Here is a 13940-nt window from a genome sequence, read left to right as displayed (position 1 = left end):
TTGAGTTTATTCCTCAATCATGAAATAACTAATACCATGAGGGAGGGTGGTATTAGCTATTCTTTAGTTTTGAAAGATTTTGAAGAATAACCATTCCTATGAAATGACTATTTCTTGGACTATTTCTTAACCAAATAAAGAAACTAAAATTCTTTGGAAATAAAGGGGGCATGGCTTAGCCATTTCCCCAACCAAACATGCTAGTAAGGATTAATATTTGCTACCATGTTACGTTTTGTGCCAATATTTTATTTATTTATTTTAAATAATAATTATATATATATGTACAAATATTTATAAAGTTAAAGGTTTTGAAGTAAAAAAAAATAGAAATGTTATAATATAAATTTATAAATTATTTACTACTATTAGAATTAAGAATGTTATAATAGCTCTATATAAACTTATACAACACAATTATAAAAACAATTTGGTAAGTAAATTTCTTTCTTCTTATGCCTTATTAAAAAAAAAAGGTAAATTTCTTTCGGACCATATGAAATTACTCTTTATAAAAAAAAGTTAAATTTAAAATTTATATTGAATTATGTGATAGAATTCATGAAATGTTCCTTTTTTTTTTATTTATTTTGAAAATTTATAGATTTTTCATATCCCTACTTAGAGCCTGTTTGGTCTGATTTTTTTTTAGCTTAAAAGTTATTATAAAGCTCTTATAAAAAATAATAGTTTTTAAAATTAAGCTAAAGTGGTTTAGTAAATTTTCGTTTTATAAGNTAATATTATAATTATTTTTAATAGATGAGGATATTTTTGAAACAAAAATAAAAATTCTCTTGTATTTTTAAAAGAAGAGAAGAAAAAGCTTCTCACAAGAGCTTTTCTTGAAGCTCTTTTTTTAAAAATTTTATTTTTTAAAAAAAAGTTACTTTTTTTTAAAAGCTTTTCAAAATTTATATTTGGCTTGACTTTTGCTTTTAAAAGGTAGATAAACTGAAAAAAAGCCAAGCCAAACAAGCACTTAGTGATGAATTTGAATTATATATAGAGATATCAACGGGTATGGTACGGACTATTTCTTAGGTACCTTTATCTAAACCAGATTATTTGATAAGGTATTTGGAACTTATAAATATCCAATTAAATTTTACAATTTCTATTTGAAAACGTACTCGAATATCATAAATGCTACCTGTCACATATTCGATTAAAAGAAATTTAAAATCAAATTTTATATATATTATTGATGAAAATTAAATTAATAAATTAAATTTAGTTCATAAAAATAAAATTAAAATTTTTAAAAACATATTTATAACAATTAATAAATTTTAGTAAGTATACACTAATTATATGAAATTTATAAATAAAAAAATAACATATATAAATATTAAATATCACTGTTTATAATCGGGTTTAGATTGTGAGTATCCTAAGATTACTATCCGCATCTATTCAAACTCGTGACGAATAGCAATTTTATTAATTAAATTTTACCTAAATTCGATTTTAGAGTATCCCAATCTTTCTTAATACAAGGTGTCGGATTATAAAGCTTCTAACTCAAAATTGTATTAAGCTTATGAGATTATATGATTTGACCATCTTTTAAGGAAGAAATAGTATAAATAATTCTCTACGTAAATAACTATCTCCATATTAATCACCTACATAGTAATTTTAAAATTCTTTCTTTTTTCTTTTTAGGGGATAAAGAAAGATACTTTGCCCGTAAAAGTTGGGTCTTGACTTTTTTTCCTTTTATTGCTTACCTTTTAAGGAAAACGGTTTTTCAAAACTTTCCCTCTCACCTTCCTTTCAGATGTCATAGCTCTCTCTCTCCATGATTCCTTCAGCTCATAAATGGGTGCTACACAGCAGCGACATCTCTCTCTCTCTCTCTCTCTCTCTCTGTTTGGATTTGAAAGAAAAAAAAAAAAGAATTTCAATGTTTTGAAAAGTTAGTTAACTTTGAGGAGTTTGCTTGAATGATAAATATAGAGATCGAGCTCATTAACGATGGAGGAGAGGCTGTGTCATGAATTATACTCTTTCACTTAAATATACGATAATCTGTGCGACACTTGAGTGGACGCTTTCACGCAAGTTAATCAATATTCGATTATATCTTATCAAACATCAATAATTGTAACAAATTAGATTAAGAGAATTCATATAAAAATCAGATGACATATTGAATGTCATATATGCAACAACTGAGCCATAACAAGGAAAAATGTTTTATTAATATGAAATTAATTACAAATGGATCAAGACATGCCATCGACGGGCCATAGGGGTAACCTTAAATGATTCGCTACAAATATACCTTTACCAGTGAAACAGCCCAACAATTCGTCAACTACTCACCTCCTATAAAAAATTTACAAGATTTTACAAGTATTCTACCAATAGCCATTACAACGCTTGAAATGAAGATATTCCTTTCTTAAAGGGTCTTTCTCCTAAAGACTTAACAAGTATTTTTAGATGTGTCACAATGAACTATTACATTATTTGAAAGAGGGACATTTTTCTTACAAGTACAAAAGATTAAATCCCATAGACAACTCCACCCTATCGTGATCCGATACAAAATTGACTTATGACACTATACGCTACGTTGGTACCAATTATTAGACAGATCGAAGCTCTCATCTTAAGCTTAACTTCTTGCCTCCATCATTATCAAACTCCGCGACGACTCCGTTGCTCCTTCCACGACATCGTTCGACTCTCTAACAACTCTCCTCGTCTATTAATTAGCATATATTATCATTTCTGATTATTTTCTAAATATATATTTTTACCTGTTTTTCCGAATTTGATTTTCTTTGGTTGATTTAAAATTTCACACTTAGTGCGAATGAAGTGGAAGCATTGCACTAACTGTATAAGAACTGAGCTGCTCAATTATTGATGATGACCTCATTCATAAGGTTAAAATATTATTTTTGTTTTTCTAAGATTAATTCTTTTAAGTATTAACAATGTTGAAATGGAATCAACACATTTTCTTTTTATTTTTAATTTTACTTTTTATTAATTGAAGGAAGAGCTTCGATTGGCACTCTTAAGAAATCAAGCAGGGGAGCATGTTTTTGTGGATAGGGTAATTATTATATGTTATTTCCTCAACTCTTGTCGAATTCTCTGTTTTTTCCGTTTGTACTTTTTACTCATTCTCAACTTGACCATGTGTAATACTTAAGTTATAATTGGGATGCTTTTTTCACTAATCTTGATACTGCAGGTCTTTGACTCTTTCTTGTTTCTGGTGCATTGCTAATTAATCCAGCACTTGGAATTTGTTAACAAAATCATGTAAGAAAAAATTTTCTTTAATAATTTCAAGAGATTTTCTATCCTCCTTTGAACTTTTTCCCTTGTCTAACTTTGTTCACGTGCTAGGAACATCGCAACAGTCACTGAAGTTGATGACTGACCAGTTAAGCTCTTTTCTAGTAAGGGCAGTATTGAAAGCACAGGGGCAGTGCTTCCATTAAAATGGCCAAGAGTTTGTTTTACTTGGGCTCAACAATTGCTTCAGCCCCACCGCTGCTTCGGGCGCCGTTACCTGATTCAGGCAAGCTGAACCCCATGTATATCTGTAATTCTTTGTGATCAGAGACTGTCGATACATTCTTAGTTACTTTGATATTTTATTTTTAGGAGAAGAGGGAAATATAGTGGTACATATGATCAAGCAAAAAATTCATGTGCATCTCCTCTTGGTTTCCTCGTTGAAGGCCTTTTTGTCAATTTGTACGTTCTGAATATTCATTACCAACTATTTATCACCATGATTGCGCTTTCCTCACTTTTCTCATTTTCCCATATGTTATGGCCCCCACTTCCACGTTTATCACCTAAAGGAAGCTCGAAGAGATGAGTAAAGCCAAGCATTTCCCGAGTCAGGTAGACGCTGGCCCTGATCTTTTAAGCTTAAGCAATTGAGAAACAGAAAAGAGGAATATGCCCTCCAAATCATTAGCATTTTTGAGGCATGGAACATGCTGCGAGTGAGGGCCAAATCATTAGCATTATGATTTTTGATGCTTTTTTCAATATTCTATTTTACGAAAAATGCCTTTTTTAATAATTAATTTTAACTCCAAACTAAACAGGAGGATACACATAATCTGTTGGCTACAAATTTTCATTGCTTAAAGGCTTACACCAGACCTCAAAAAGTCAAAAGGAATTACCACAGAATAAACAAGCTAGAAAAAGCAAAACTATAAATGTAGGATTATAGACTTCTTTCTTTTATTTTAAAAACGAAAATCCCATAGCCAGCATCATTTTCAAATAGACAAGAAAGATATATTGCCTCTTGTTACAAGACCATCTCAATATTAATCCAGAGAGCTGAGGGGCAAAATGTCTTCTAGTTACAGCATTGCGTCAGCTTGAGCAATCAAAGTGGCAAAACTAGAGTATCTACATGACACCACACCTCAATTCACCAGGATTGGGGGGGCTGTAGCATCAATATTTGACATAGAAAGATAATGCATGACACAATGCACTTCACTACTTCCAGTGCTGATCCTGGAGCAAGACATCTTATCTGTTACTCATACATACATGCGTGCTTTGAAATGGGAAAATCATAATAGATATAACCTACATTAATATTTCGCAAACATAACACAGTATCATTCCAGAATGTAGAACAAATACAATTAGTTAGTGCAGGCATATAATCTCGTGCTTGGTATTTGTTAGTAATCAGTGGTGGGTAAAGCTTTCTCTTTCAAAATAGAAAGATCCTTCTCAAAGATTGTTTCACAGATGAACCACCCAAAAGGAGGAAAAAAGGTTAGGAGATGTTAGCAAGTTCTAGGCTAGTTGGACATTCCATCTAACCAGAGATAACTAAGACTATAAAACATTGATGGCAATGCTGGCTGTGAAACAAGCTTATATGACAATGTCCTTGGTTGATCATACCAAGGAATTGCGATCAAGTCCTGTCATCACTAGAGACTGCAGGAGACCCCGAAAAGGAATGGGGAAGGAGACCATAGGCTACAGAACTGAAAGTGCTGGCTGTCATTGTGTAGCCTAATGAATTCCAAAATCCCCTCCCCATCTCTCACTGCATGGAAAAAATAAATAAAATCATACAACAAAGTTCCATGCATCCCCTTTAAGATTGAAATGCATATATACCAATGAACACACACGCATGCAGACAGAGTTATCCTTTTCCTCCTTCCAAATTTGTCAGGAAGCACATGTAAATATGTCCTCAATCTCATGTAAGATATACCTGATCTTCTTTCTTTACCTTTCTGCATGATGTATAACAGCTTCCCATCTGCAAACATTAAAAACAATAAATTAGGAGGAATCTAGAAATTGAAATATCAATTTCCATTATAAGGAAATTTATCGAATACACTGTAACAATCTTCTTTCGATGAGTAGTAAACAAGCAACAATTTTTTATTTACCATCAAAGTGATCTAAATGAAACAACAAATTTTTTATTAACTGGTATAAAAACTTGCAAGCAATGCAGCAACCCGGGCTATTCCTGTCTCCACTTTCACAATCACATAAGCATCTTACTAATAAGATGACCATAATTAACAATTTGAGGCCAGCCACAAGTTGACTCTTCAAATACCTTCAATTGCAGGAAGGAATGCAACAGCAACTCTGTTCAAGCTAGGTCAATGCTCAAGTACAAATTTACGTAGACAACAGAACTATTTCTCTTCCAATTGTCAGCACAATGCAGGAAAGAAAATCGAAAAATAAGGAAACTATTGTTGGATGAGATCAGTATATTTGGATACAAGTACTGTCTCTTATCAATAAGCTATCAAAACAAAATGATTTATACCTTGATCTCATCAAGTAAAAAATGATATAGCAATATGTGGTCAGAAATAGAACACAAAATTTTCAGTTCTGTAACAGCCTAGCATCAAAATAATTTCATGGAGCCAACAAAAATTTAGCTTCTGTGAAATGATTCATCACTCCCAACAGATGTTCTCCATATAAGTGCTCCATGACATTGAAAATATCTTAGATAAGTAGAGACCCATTAAAGGAAGCCACTCAAGTCATTCTTAGATAAACTAATAGATTGTTGCTGTGCAAACTCCTTCCCACTAAAATGGTGAAACACCCATCCTCAGCAGTGACACCATTTGTCTTCCCTTCTACACGATATATAAATTCTACGCCTAATTTTCAAGAATATTTAATTGTGAAGTGTGTACTTTCAAGTAAATCATATAGATCTAGAGTTATCCAACCAAATGGCTCAAACCTAACATCTTCTATCATCCTTGATAACTCTTTTTCCTACTGCTAATCCAAGATTACTAATTCTGGCACACTAAGCAATGGTAATTGGTTCTATCATCCTTGAGCACTCAGAATAAAATGTTTTTCACAGCCAATCCAAGATTACTGATCCTGGCACATTAAGCAATAGAACATTTCACCACAAACTGGTACAAACAAGAGCCTGATAGAATGATTATTACCCTTTGAAATTTTGTTTGCAGGACCTTATCCTCATCCAAATCCTTGGTAAATAACAAACACATATCTACTAGTTTACCTGTATATAGATCAACCTGAGACCTAATTAAACCAATATGAGGTACAAATGCAATACGAGTACAAAAACAGGCTTAAGAAATTCTTGCAATGACTATGTTACTAGGCGTAACCACTTAATCCCACAGGAGCTTTGTAAAAATATCCCAAACCGACTACAATTAAAACCAAAAAGTAAACTATGTATCATTGACTATAGCAATAAATCAATACTAGTAATGAGCTTTGATGTGAGCATTAGCATAAAGGTCTATCTATATGAAGCAGAAAATGCCAAATTAAGAGATAGGAAACATTAAGACAGCATGTCAGGAAAGTTCAACTTAAAAACGAGCATCAAATTGAAGATCCATGGAGCTCATATAACAAAGACAGAAAACTTGCCTACGTAAGTACAGATCAGTAGTGAGCCTCTTCCACATGGCCAGCCCATCATCCTTCAGATATTTTCAATGCATAATGGAGCCACTTGTAATCATGTAGGTGGCTGGAATATCTTGACCACTGATAACTTTGCAGAACAAAAAATGATAGCAGAGCTGAAGAGTTGCACCAGAACAAACTGCAGAACTGCAGATGATGCGATGGACATGGTATATAACTGCAGATGATCGGGTATGAGATTTAATCAAAGGGTGAATTGCAAAATCCATCATCCAATCAAGGAGCCGGGATTTTTGTATTCAATTGTTATGTGTGCTTCAAAAGGATATTCCCATGGCACTGGGACATTTTTGGCAAAGCGCATCCAATAATGGACTAATATCCTAAACCCTTCTCTTTGTGTAAAACATATTCTACCTCATATATACCACCCACTGCACCAGCTTAATACAACAAATCCCTCAATTATAGAATGCGATCAAACCCGATCATAAATCACCTAAAAAGTGGAAAAACTAGTTGAACTCTAAGGTTCATTTTTGATGAGCTAAACTTTCTTTTAATTCGGATAAACTTACAAGAAAATGTTAACTAAAACTCAGGATGAGTAGTGACACTGCACAGACGAATGTTTGTATTGGCCCACTCTTCATAGCTGAGCCCATTTTTATAACTTTCATCATCAGAAGAAATTATACGTAGTTCTGTGGACTATATGAAAGATTAATACTTTCTCCATCCAAGATACCTCAAGCCAAAATCCATTAACAGTCAGAAGCAATTAGGGTCTTGCTCTTCAGCACATTCTCAAAAGACCATAGGAGCAAAAAGAAAAAAAATACTCTCGCGCCAGTTTTCCATGTTATATATTCCAAAAAGGCAAATAATATAAAAACTATTCCAAAAAAGAAACCCAAACAAATCCCTGCTCACACACACCATGCCAGTTTGTATATTCCTTATAACACTTGCACCTCCAAGCTTCAGACACAACCATATAACTATGGTTACCTAGGCATAATGGATACACAAAGGCACTTTGCAGTAAATTTAAGACAGATGATTCTCCCTTAAGAGTGAGTAGCAAGGAGAACACCAGTTACCTAAAACCAAAACCACTAAAATTTGCAAGCAACCGTACGTCATATACTTCAACAGCAGACATCAAGAAATAAGAGCTAACATAAGCAGACAAAAGGCAACTCATGAATACTCTAAACAATTTACTTCTAGAGCATGAGATCCTTCTCACTATCATCTAATAGAATGTCCTTATCACTTGAGAGATAAGAATTCATTCTCAGGAATTTCTGTACTGGTAAAAATGCAATTTATAATCTCCTGAATTACATACCAAAACTGCAGATCTTGATTCTACAAAGGTTCAAGGTATCCAATTCATCTCAGAAAGAATAGCATGCATTCAAAATTAACAGATCAAGTAACAACGTCGTCCATAAAGTGACCCTTTGAAACAAGTTGAAAAATATCCTTCCACCCACTTCTGCTGCCAAGATTAAATACTCAAAGTGCACATCTTCAGAACCACAATCTACCGTGGTACACAATACCCTATTCATCCACATAGAATAACGTGCACTCAAGATTAACATATCAACCTCCAATAATATCCACAGAGAGATAACTTCCACGTTTCATGAGAAATATGCCCTCCACCACAACACTAGTATTCAAGTGTTGCACGCAACAGCCTAGTAACTAAAATAATCTATATTAAGACTAAAACATAGAGTTTCCATCCCATCGGACATTACATTATCTTTCTGCAGCTAGGCATAACTTCATTGCATCCCTCTTCAATCTACTATCACACACAACTTGTTCAAGGAATCTTTCCAAATTGGTCAAAAAGGTAGCATGTATATCAACCTGTAAGTTGTAACCAAAAGCTTCCTTCATAGGCCATAAATTTCAAATGGACCCAAGACGACTACCCAGCACTTCTACCCAAAGAAATATTAGTTATAATCAAGCAAAAGGGCTAAAAATAATGATCTAAAAACAATCAACAAAAAAGAAAAAAAAAACTGGCAATGAAGAATTGGACCCACTAAAAGTCCAAATTATCACATCACAATCTCATGTATATATAAGGGACACCACTTCCTCTACCAATTAACAGAAAGCAACATAGAATCTTATATAAGAAGTTTGAGATGACTAACAATGTAATTAGATAAAAGTTACTGATGTGGCATGCACACATAGATGAAGAACTCCATGCTGATCAACATTTGCACTTCACAAGTGGCAGCTGAAAGCAGCAACGCTTCCTTCCTTCCATCAAGCAATAACTCTCCTAGCGACGAGTCATGCGAGGCTTCTCCCAAGCAGCAGGACCGGGACCATAGAAAGGACCCTTGTCAGCAACACCCTGTTAAGTGAAAACAAATGTTTAACTGAAAAAATTACAAACCTGATGTAATAGCTTTATGGTCAAACTAACAAATTCAAACAAGAAGATGAGCATAAATACCAGATGAACGCCATATCCTTCATATGGAGCAGGAAAAGCACCTTCAGAACTGTTGAATTTCATCCCATATGGTCCACCTTGCGCCATCATACATTAAGACATTGAGATCAGAAGCAACATAAAACACTGATGCTTCAGAGACAATCCATAATATCAACTAATCCATTATTTTATGAGCTCTAGACATGAAGAAGAGGGGAAGAAAGGGGGGAGAAAAATGTAGTAACTATCATTCAAATTGAGTATATCAAAAGACCATGGCAAAATCCTAACAAATTTGGGTTACTCAAAATAGAAATATCAATAAGGGAATACCAATGTAGGTTGAATGGAGACCCCAAGAGAGACACCCCAAACATTCAAACTTCAGACTTCCCACTTGAATGTCTCAAATTCAAACCTTTGAAATTAAAAAAAGAGGGGGCAGCGGGGAAGACACTTATGAGATGAGAGAAGATGATAGTCCAAGGTACAATGGACCCCCATACATACCAGAAAGATATGGAGGTTGAATGAACAGTTGAGAATTTTTCTCACAGATTATATACAACTAGGCTTGGTGGGAAAAGGTTAGAAAATCCTTTCAGATTGGTGACAGAAAAGAAAGAAATCTAGAAAAACACAAAGGTGTGAAACATATCCTGAACCAAAGGGACCAAAGCTACTGAAGAGCCAGCATACTAAACAACAAACATCACACTACTCACATTTGAAGGAGAAACTGCAACCAGATACATAAAAGAGAGACAGGTCATACCGGCAGCCCATGGTCTACCATCAACACTAGCAAGTTCTGCACGTAGCTTTTCAACTTCTCGTGCCATAGAGACCATGTTCTTCTCCATTGCTTGTCTCTGTTCCATCAGCTCAATATTTGCCTTCTTTTCATAATCAATAGCAGTCCTATGAAATAAATTCTGAGTTTAGCATTAAAAAATATATGATTGGCTATAATAGCAAGTGGAGCTGCAAATTATATGCCCAATGGAAAGGAAGCACGTTCATTTCATCTGGAAAATTTAAAAAATAGAAGGCTGAAAGAATTCAGGTATAAACCTTGCATGCATCAACTCCTGGTGCAGGCCATCAATTTCTGCCCTTAGAATAGGTATTTGTTGATTATCAACTTGCAGCCTGGCAACATCTTGCTTGAGGGTCTGAACTTGGCCAGTTAGCTCCTGCCTAACATTTTTCAGTTTCTGAACTTCCGTACGTAGTTGCACAGCCTCCTTTTTCAATGGCTCAGTTGCACGGATATCTGCCTCCAGTTTCAAGCCTTTCTCAATAAGTTCCCTGGAGTGCACTTCTTGTTCTACACGAATTTCACCAATGACAAGATTCAAACGATGAATTTCCTCCTTCGCAGCACCAAGCTCTTGCTGCATAGCCATTCGATCTTCTACCAGCCTGCGGTTATCAGTCAAAAGCCTCCGAATTTCTGCATGCTGCATTTCAAGTTCTTCCTCCAACAACACAGGATGAGGAGGTGGCTGAGGCAAAGGAGGACCACGAAGGAAAGGTCTTTCGGGAGGGAATCCACGCCGGTCATTGAAGGCTTCGCGAGGAATGCGGTTTCTCCCAGCCATTCTAAGTTATTCAGGGAAAACATAACACCATTGAATCATTCTATAGTCAGCTTTTATAAATATGATACTGATAACAGAATTAATATACACTCACATTTTTAACACAGAATCTGTTAATCAGTCTTACTGAAATATATGTGATGTACTACCGACAGGAAAAGAATAAATTGGCCACATGACAAGTGCTAACGGATCCAAAGGATTTTTCATAATGAATTACCAGAGGAAACAAGATGCAGCTCAATTGAGCCTCCCATACAACTATTCAACATAGTTTAGATGAAACACAAGTAAGATACCGAGAAACAGATGCAAAGAAGTCCATAATGTAATCTAGTTTTCCTAAGCTTTAATCAAGAGTGCAGATTAACAGACCTTTTCTGAACCATCATATTAATATCCCCTAATCCATACAGTAAAGCTGCCAACATAAATTCGAACATAAATTCTCATAACAAAAAAATATGGCAACAGCATATAGAATCAACATGACGTTGTAAATTACTGTGGCAGAAATTAAACAATCAAGCCACCATTGTTCTTGATTTTAAACAATCAAGCTACTATTGTTCTTGGTTGGGCCCCAGAAATTCCAGACGAACTGAAACGACTCAATTTCTCATCACACGCCAACGCCCACAACACTAGAAACCTTATTCCAGTAAAACCAACTTGAAATTTTTAATAAACTATTTCCAATGCAACATTAAGTTCCCTTCTATAAATTTCGCATACAAAACACGAAACCAGACAAACACATACAAAAAGGAAAAAAAATCAAAACCATAAATTTACATAAATTAGCTAAAAGAACCTGAATTGCCAATGTAAAACAGTAAAAAAAAGTTAATTCTTTTTTCTTCTTACTTGAGCACAATTCAACTATCAACGCGGCCTGATTGAGAAAAAAATCTTCAGTTCTTTTCTCTGCTTCTACACCGTTTTGTCTGCAATCAAAATAGGTAATTAAGCAAAAATTTACGACTCAAAAAAATTTATATGGGTAAAATCTGAGTCCTAACTTTCTGTTTTAAATGTTAATCAAATAATAAAATTAAAAAAGAAGACGAAAAAGGAAGGGGAATCGAAACCTGTGAAGAAAATGGACGATATATTAGGGTTTGTCAGCGGGGACTAGACTAAAATATTAGAGGAAAAAAAATTTTTTTGGGAGAAAAATGGTTTTGATGAATGAACAGAAGCTGTTAGCTGAGGGTTTGCCGAGGTCGCCTTTTTGCTAGAAATGGCGTCGAAATACCAAACGACGTCGCAACCATCGTGCCCATGTGGTATGACCGTCGGTTTTCAGTTCTCTTTCCAACATAAGTTAAGCGTTTAATTTTATGTCAATATAGTTTTTTCTTTGGGCAGAATAATTTCTTTTGACATAATAATTAACAAAAAGCTTTAAGTTATTTTAAAAAATTTAAATAAATTTTTATATTTTTATATACATTTGATTAAATTTTTATATTTTTATTTTAAATTAAATAATTTTTTATATTTTAATTTCTGGTTAAAAAAATTTTTAAAATTAATTATTGACTTAATTAAAATATTATTTGTTATTTTATATCATATAATATTGACATAGTACTAACGTGACATATTGACATATTATAATAAACGATGGCATGGCATGATGACATTGCTATATTGTATTTTTCACCTTTCACATTAACGTTATGTGAGTATAAAATGATAAGAAACGTTTTAATTAATAATAATTAGTTAATTATTAGTTATAAAAATTTATTTGATCAAGAATGAAAGTACAAAAACTTGATTGAATATAATAAAATAATAAAAATTTAGTTAAATTTTATTTAGTCTCGTAGATTAGAGAGCAATGAGAGACAACAGAAGGCTGCATGGAAAATAGCACGTTCATTCAAGTAGTGATTGAGGTAGGAAAGAGTTGGGATAAGACTTCAAAGCGATAGAAGAGTAGGCTTTTCTTTGTCTATGTGGGAAATCTAGACCCTAAGGTTGCTTGGAAGCAACTGAATAACATTTTCCAAGAACTTGGTATTGTTGTCGAAATCTTCATCTGGAAGCCCAATCGATTAGTGAGGAATGAAAGACCATCCTTTACATTTGTTCTATATAGAACTGTGGAAGAGAGATGGAGGGCAATAGCACAAGCTGATGAGAGACTAATTGATGGATTTAATATGATCGTCAATAGAGCACTTTAAAACAAACTGGTTAGGCCAAAAAGATTGGAGAACCAGAGGCTGGCCAACCAAGAGAAAGGTAAGATTCAAGCTACTTCGAGTACCATAAGATCATTCAAGGAAGCCCTTTGCACAGGTCAATAGCGGGATGATGACCGCAATGTCAAAAAGCAGACCCTTCTCGTACTGCTTGGGTTGAGCTAAATAGAAAGTATCTCATAATTCTCAACATTAGCATTTCGGGCAGTGAAATGGAATAGGTGAGATAGAGTGTGACTGCGTCTATGAGGGAGTTAGTTCCTCTTAATCTCATACAATTTAGGCTGCTCAATGAAGGTATCCCAATGACAATTAGAACACTTGGTGCGTTAAAGGTGTTAATCACGTTTGATAGCCCGGATACAATGAAGGTCATCCATGGTAGTTACTCTGATCTGTTTAACACTTGGTTTAAGTTCATCTCCCTTTATTCCCTTGGTTTCAAAACAGCTGTTTGGGTTAGAATTGAGAATCTACCAATTCATCTTTGGCATATAGATGTTTTCCATTATATTGGGAGCTTATAAGGTAATGTTATCGAAGTAAATAGCAATCACTAGCAGATTAGAAAAGCTTGACTATGCTAGGATCTTAATCATGGTGAAAGATAAGGTGAGAATTCCAGATGATGTTGAACTTTGTATCAATGGATGTCGGGTTAAGTTATGTCTTTCGATTGACAACAACGATGACAGTGAACAAATACAT

General features: G+C 34.1%; 1 protein-coding gene across 6 annotated transcripts; it reads right to left on the bottom strand.

Annotated features, from left to right (window-relative positions):
* Positions 4203-12317, bottom strand: LOC18596117 (protein FLX-like 3). Of its 6 annotated transcripts, none has more exons than XR_001928476.1 (8): positions 12108-12317; positions 11884-11963; positions 10487-11017; positions 10188-10333; positions 9431-9507; positions 9120-9328; positions 5240-5287; positions 4203-4515 (listed from the first exon to the last, which is right to left on the bottom strand). XR_001928476.1 is itself a non-coding variant. In XM_018123187.1 (6 exons), the coding sequence occupies exons 3-6, from the start codon at positions 11014-11016 to the stop codon at positions 9254-9256; spliced, it is 828 nt and encodes a 275-aa protein (XP_017978676.1). In that variant the 5' UTR covers position 11017; positions 11884-11963; positions 12108-12317; the 3' UTR covers positions 8966-9253. The 6 variants fall into 6 exon arrangements, 1 of the variants encoding a protein (XP_017978676.1); XR_001928477.1 differs by having other exon boundaries at positions 5258-5287; XR_001928474.1 differs by lacking the exon at positions 4203-4515 and adding an exon at positions 4560-5065.

The sequence above is a fragment of the Theobroma cacao genome, chromosome 6, assembly GCF_000208745.1.
Source record: "Theobroma cacao cultivar B97-61/B2 chromosome 6, Criollo_cocoa_genome_V2, whole genome shotgun sequence".
Classification (NCBI taxonomy): Eukaryota; Viridiplantae; Streptophyta; class Magnoliopsida; order Malvales; family Malvaceae; genus Theobroma; species Theobroma cacao.
This window is presented reverse-complemented; position numbering and strand designations above follow the sequence as displayed.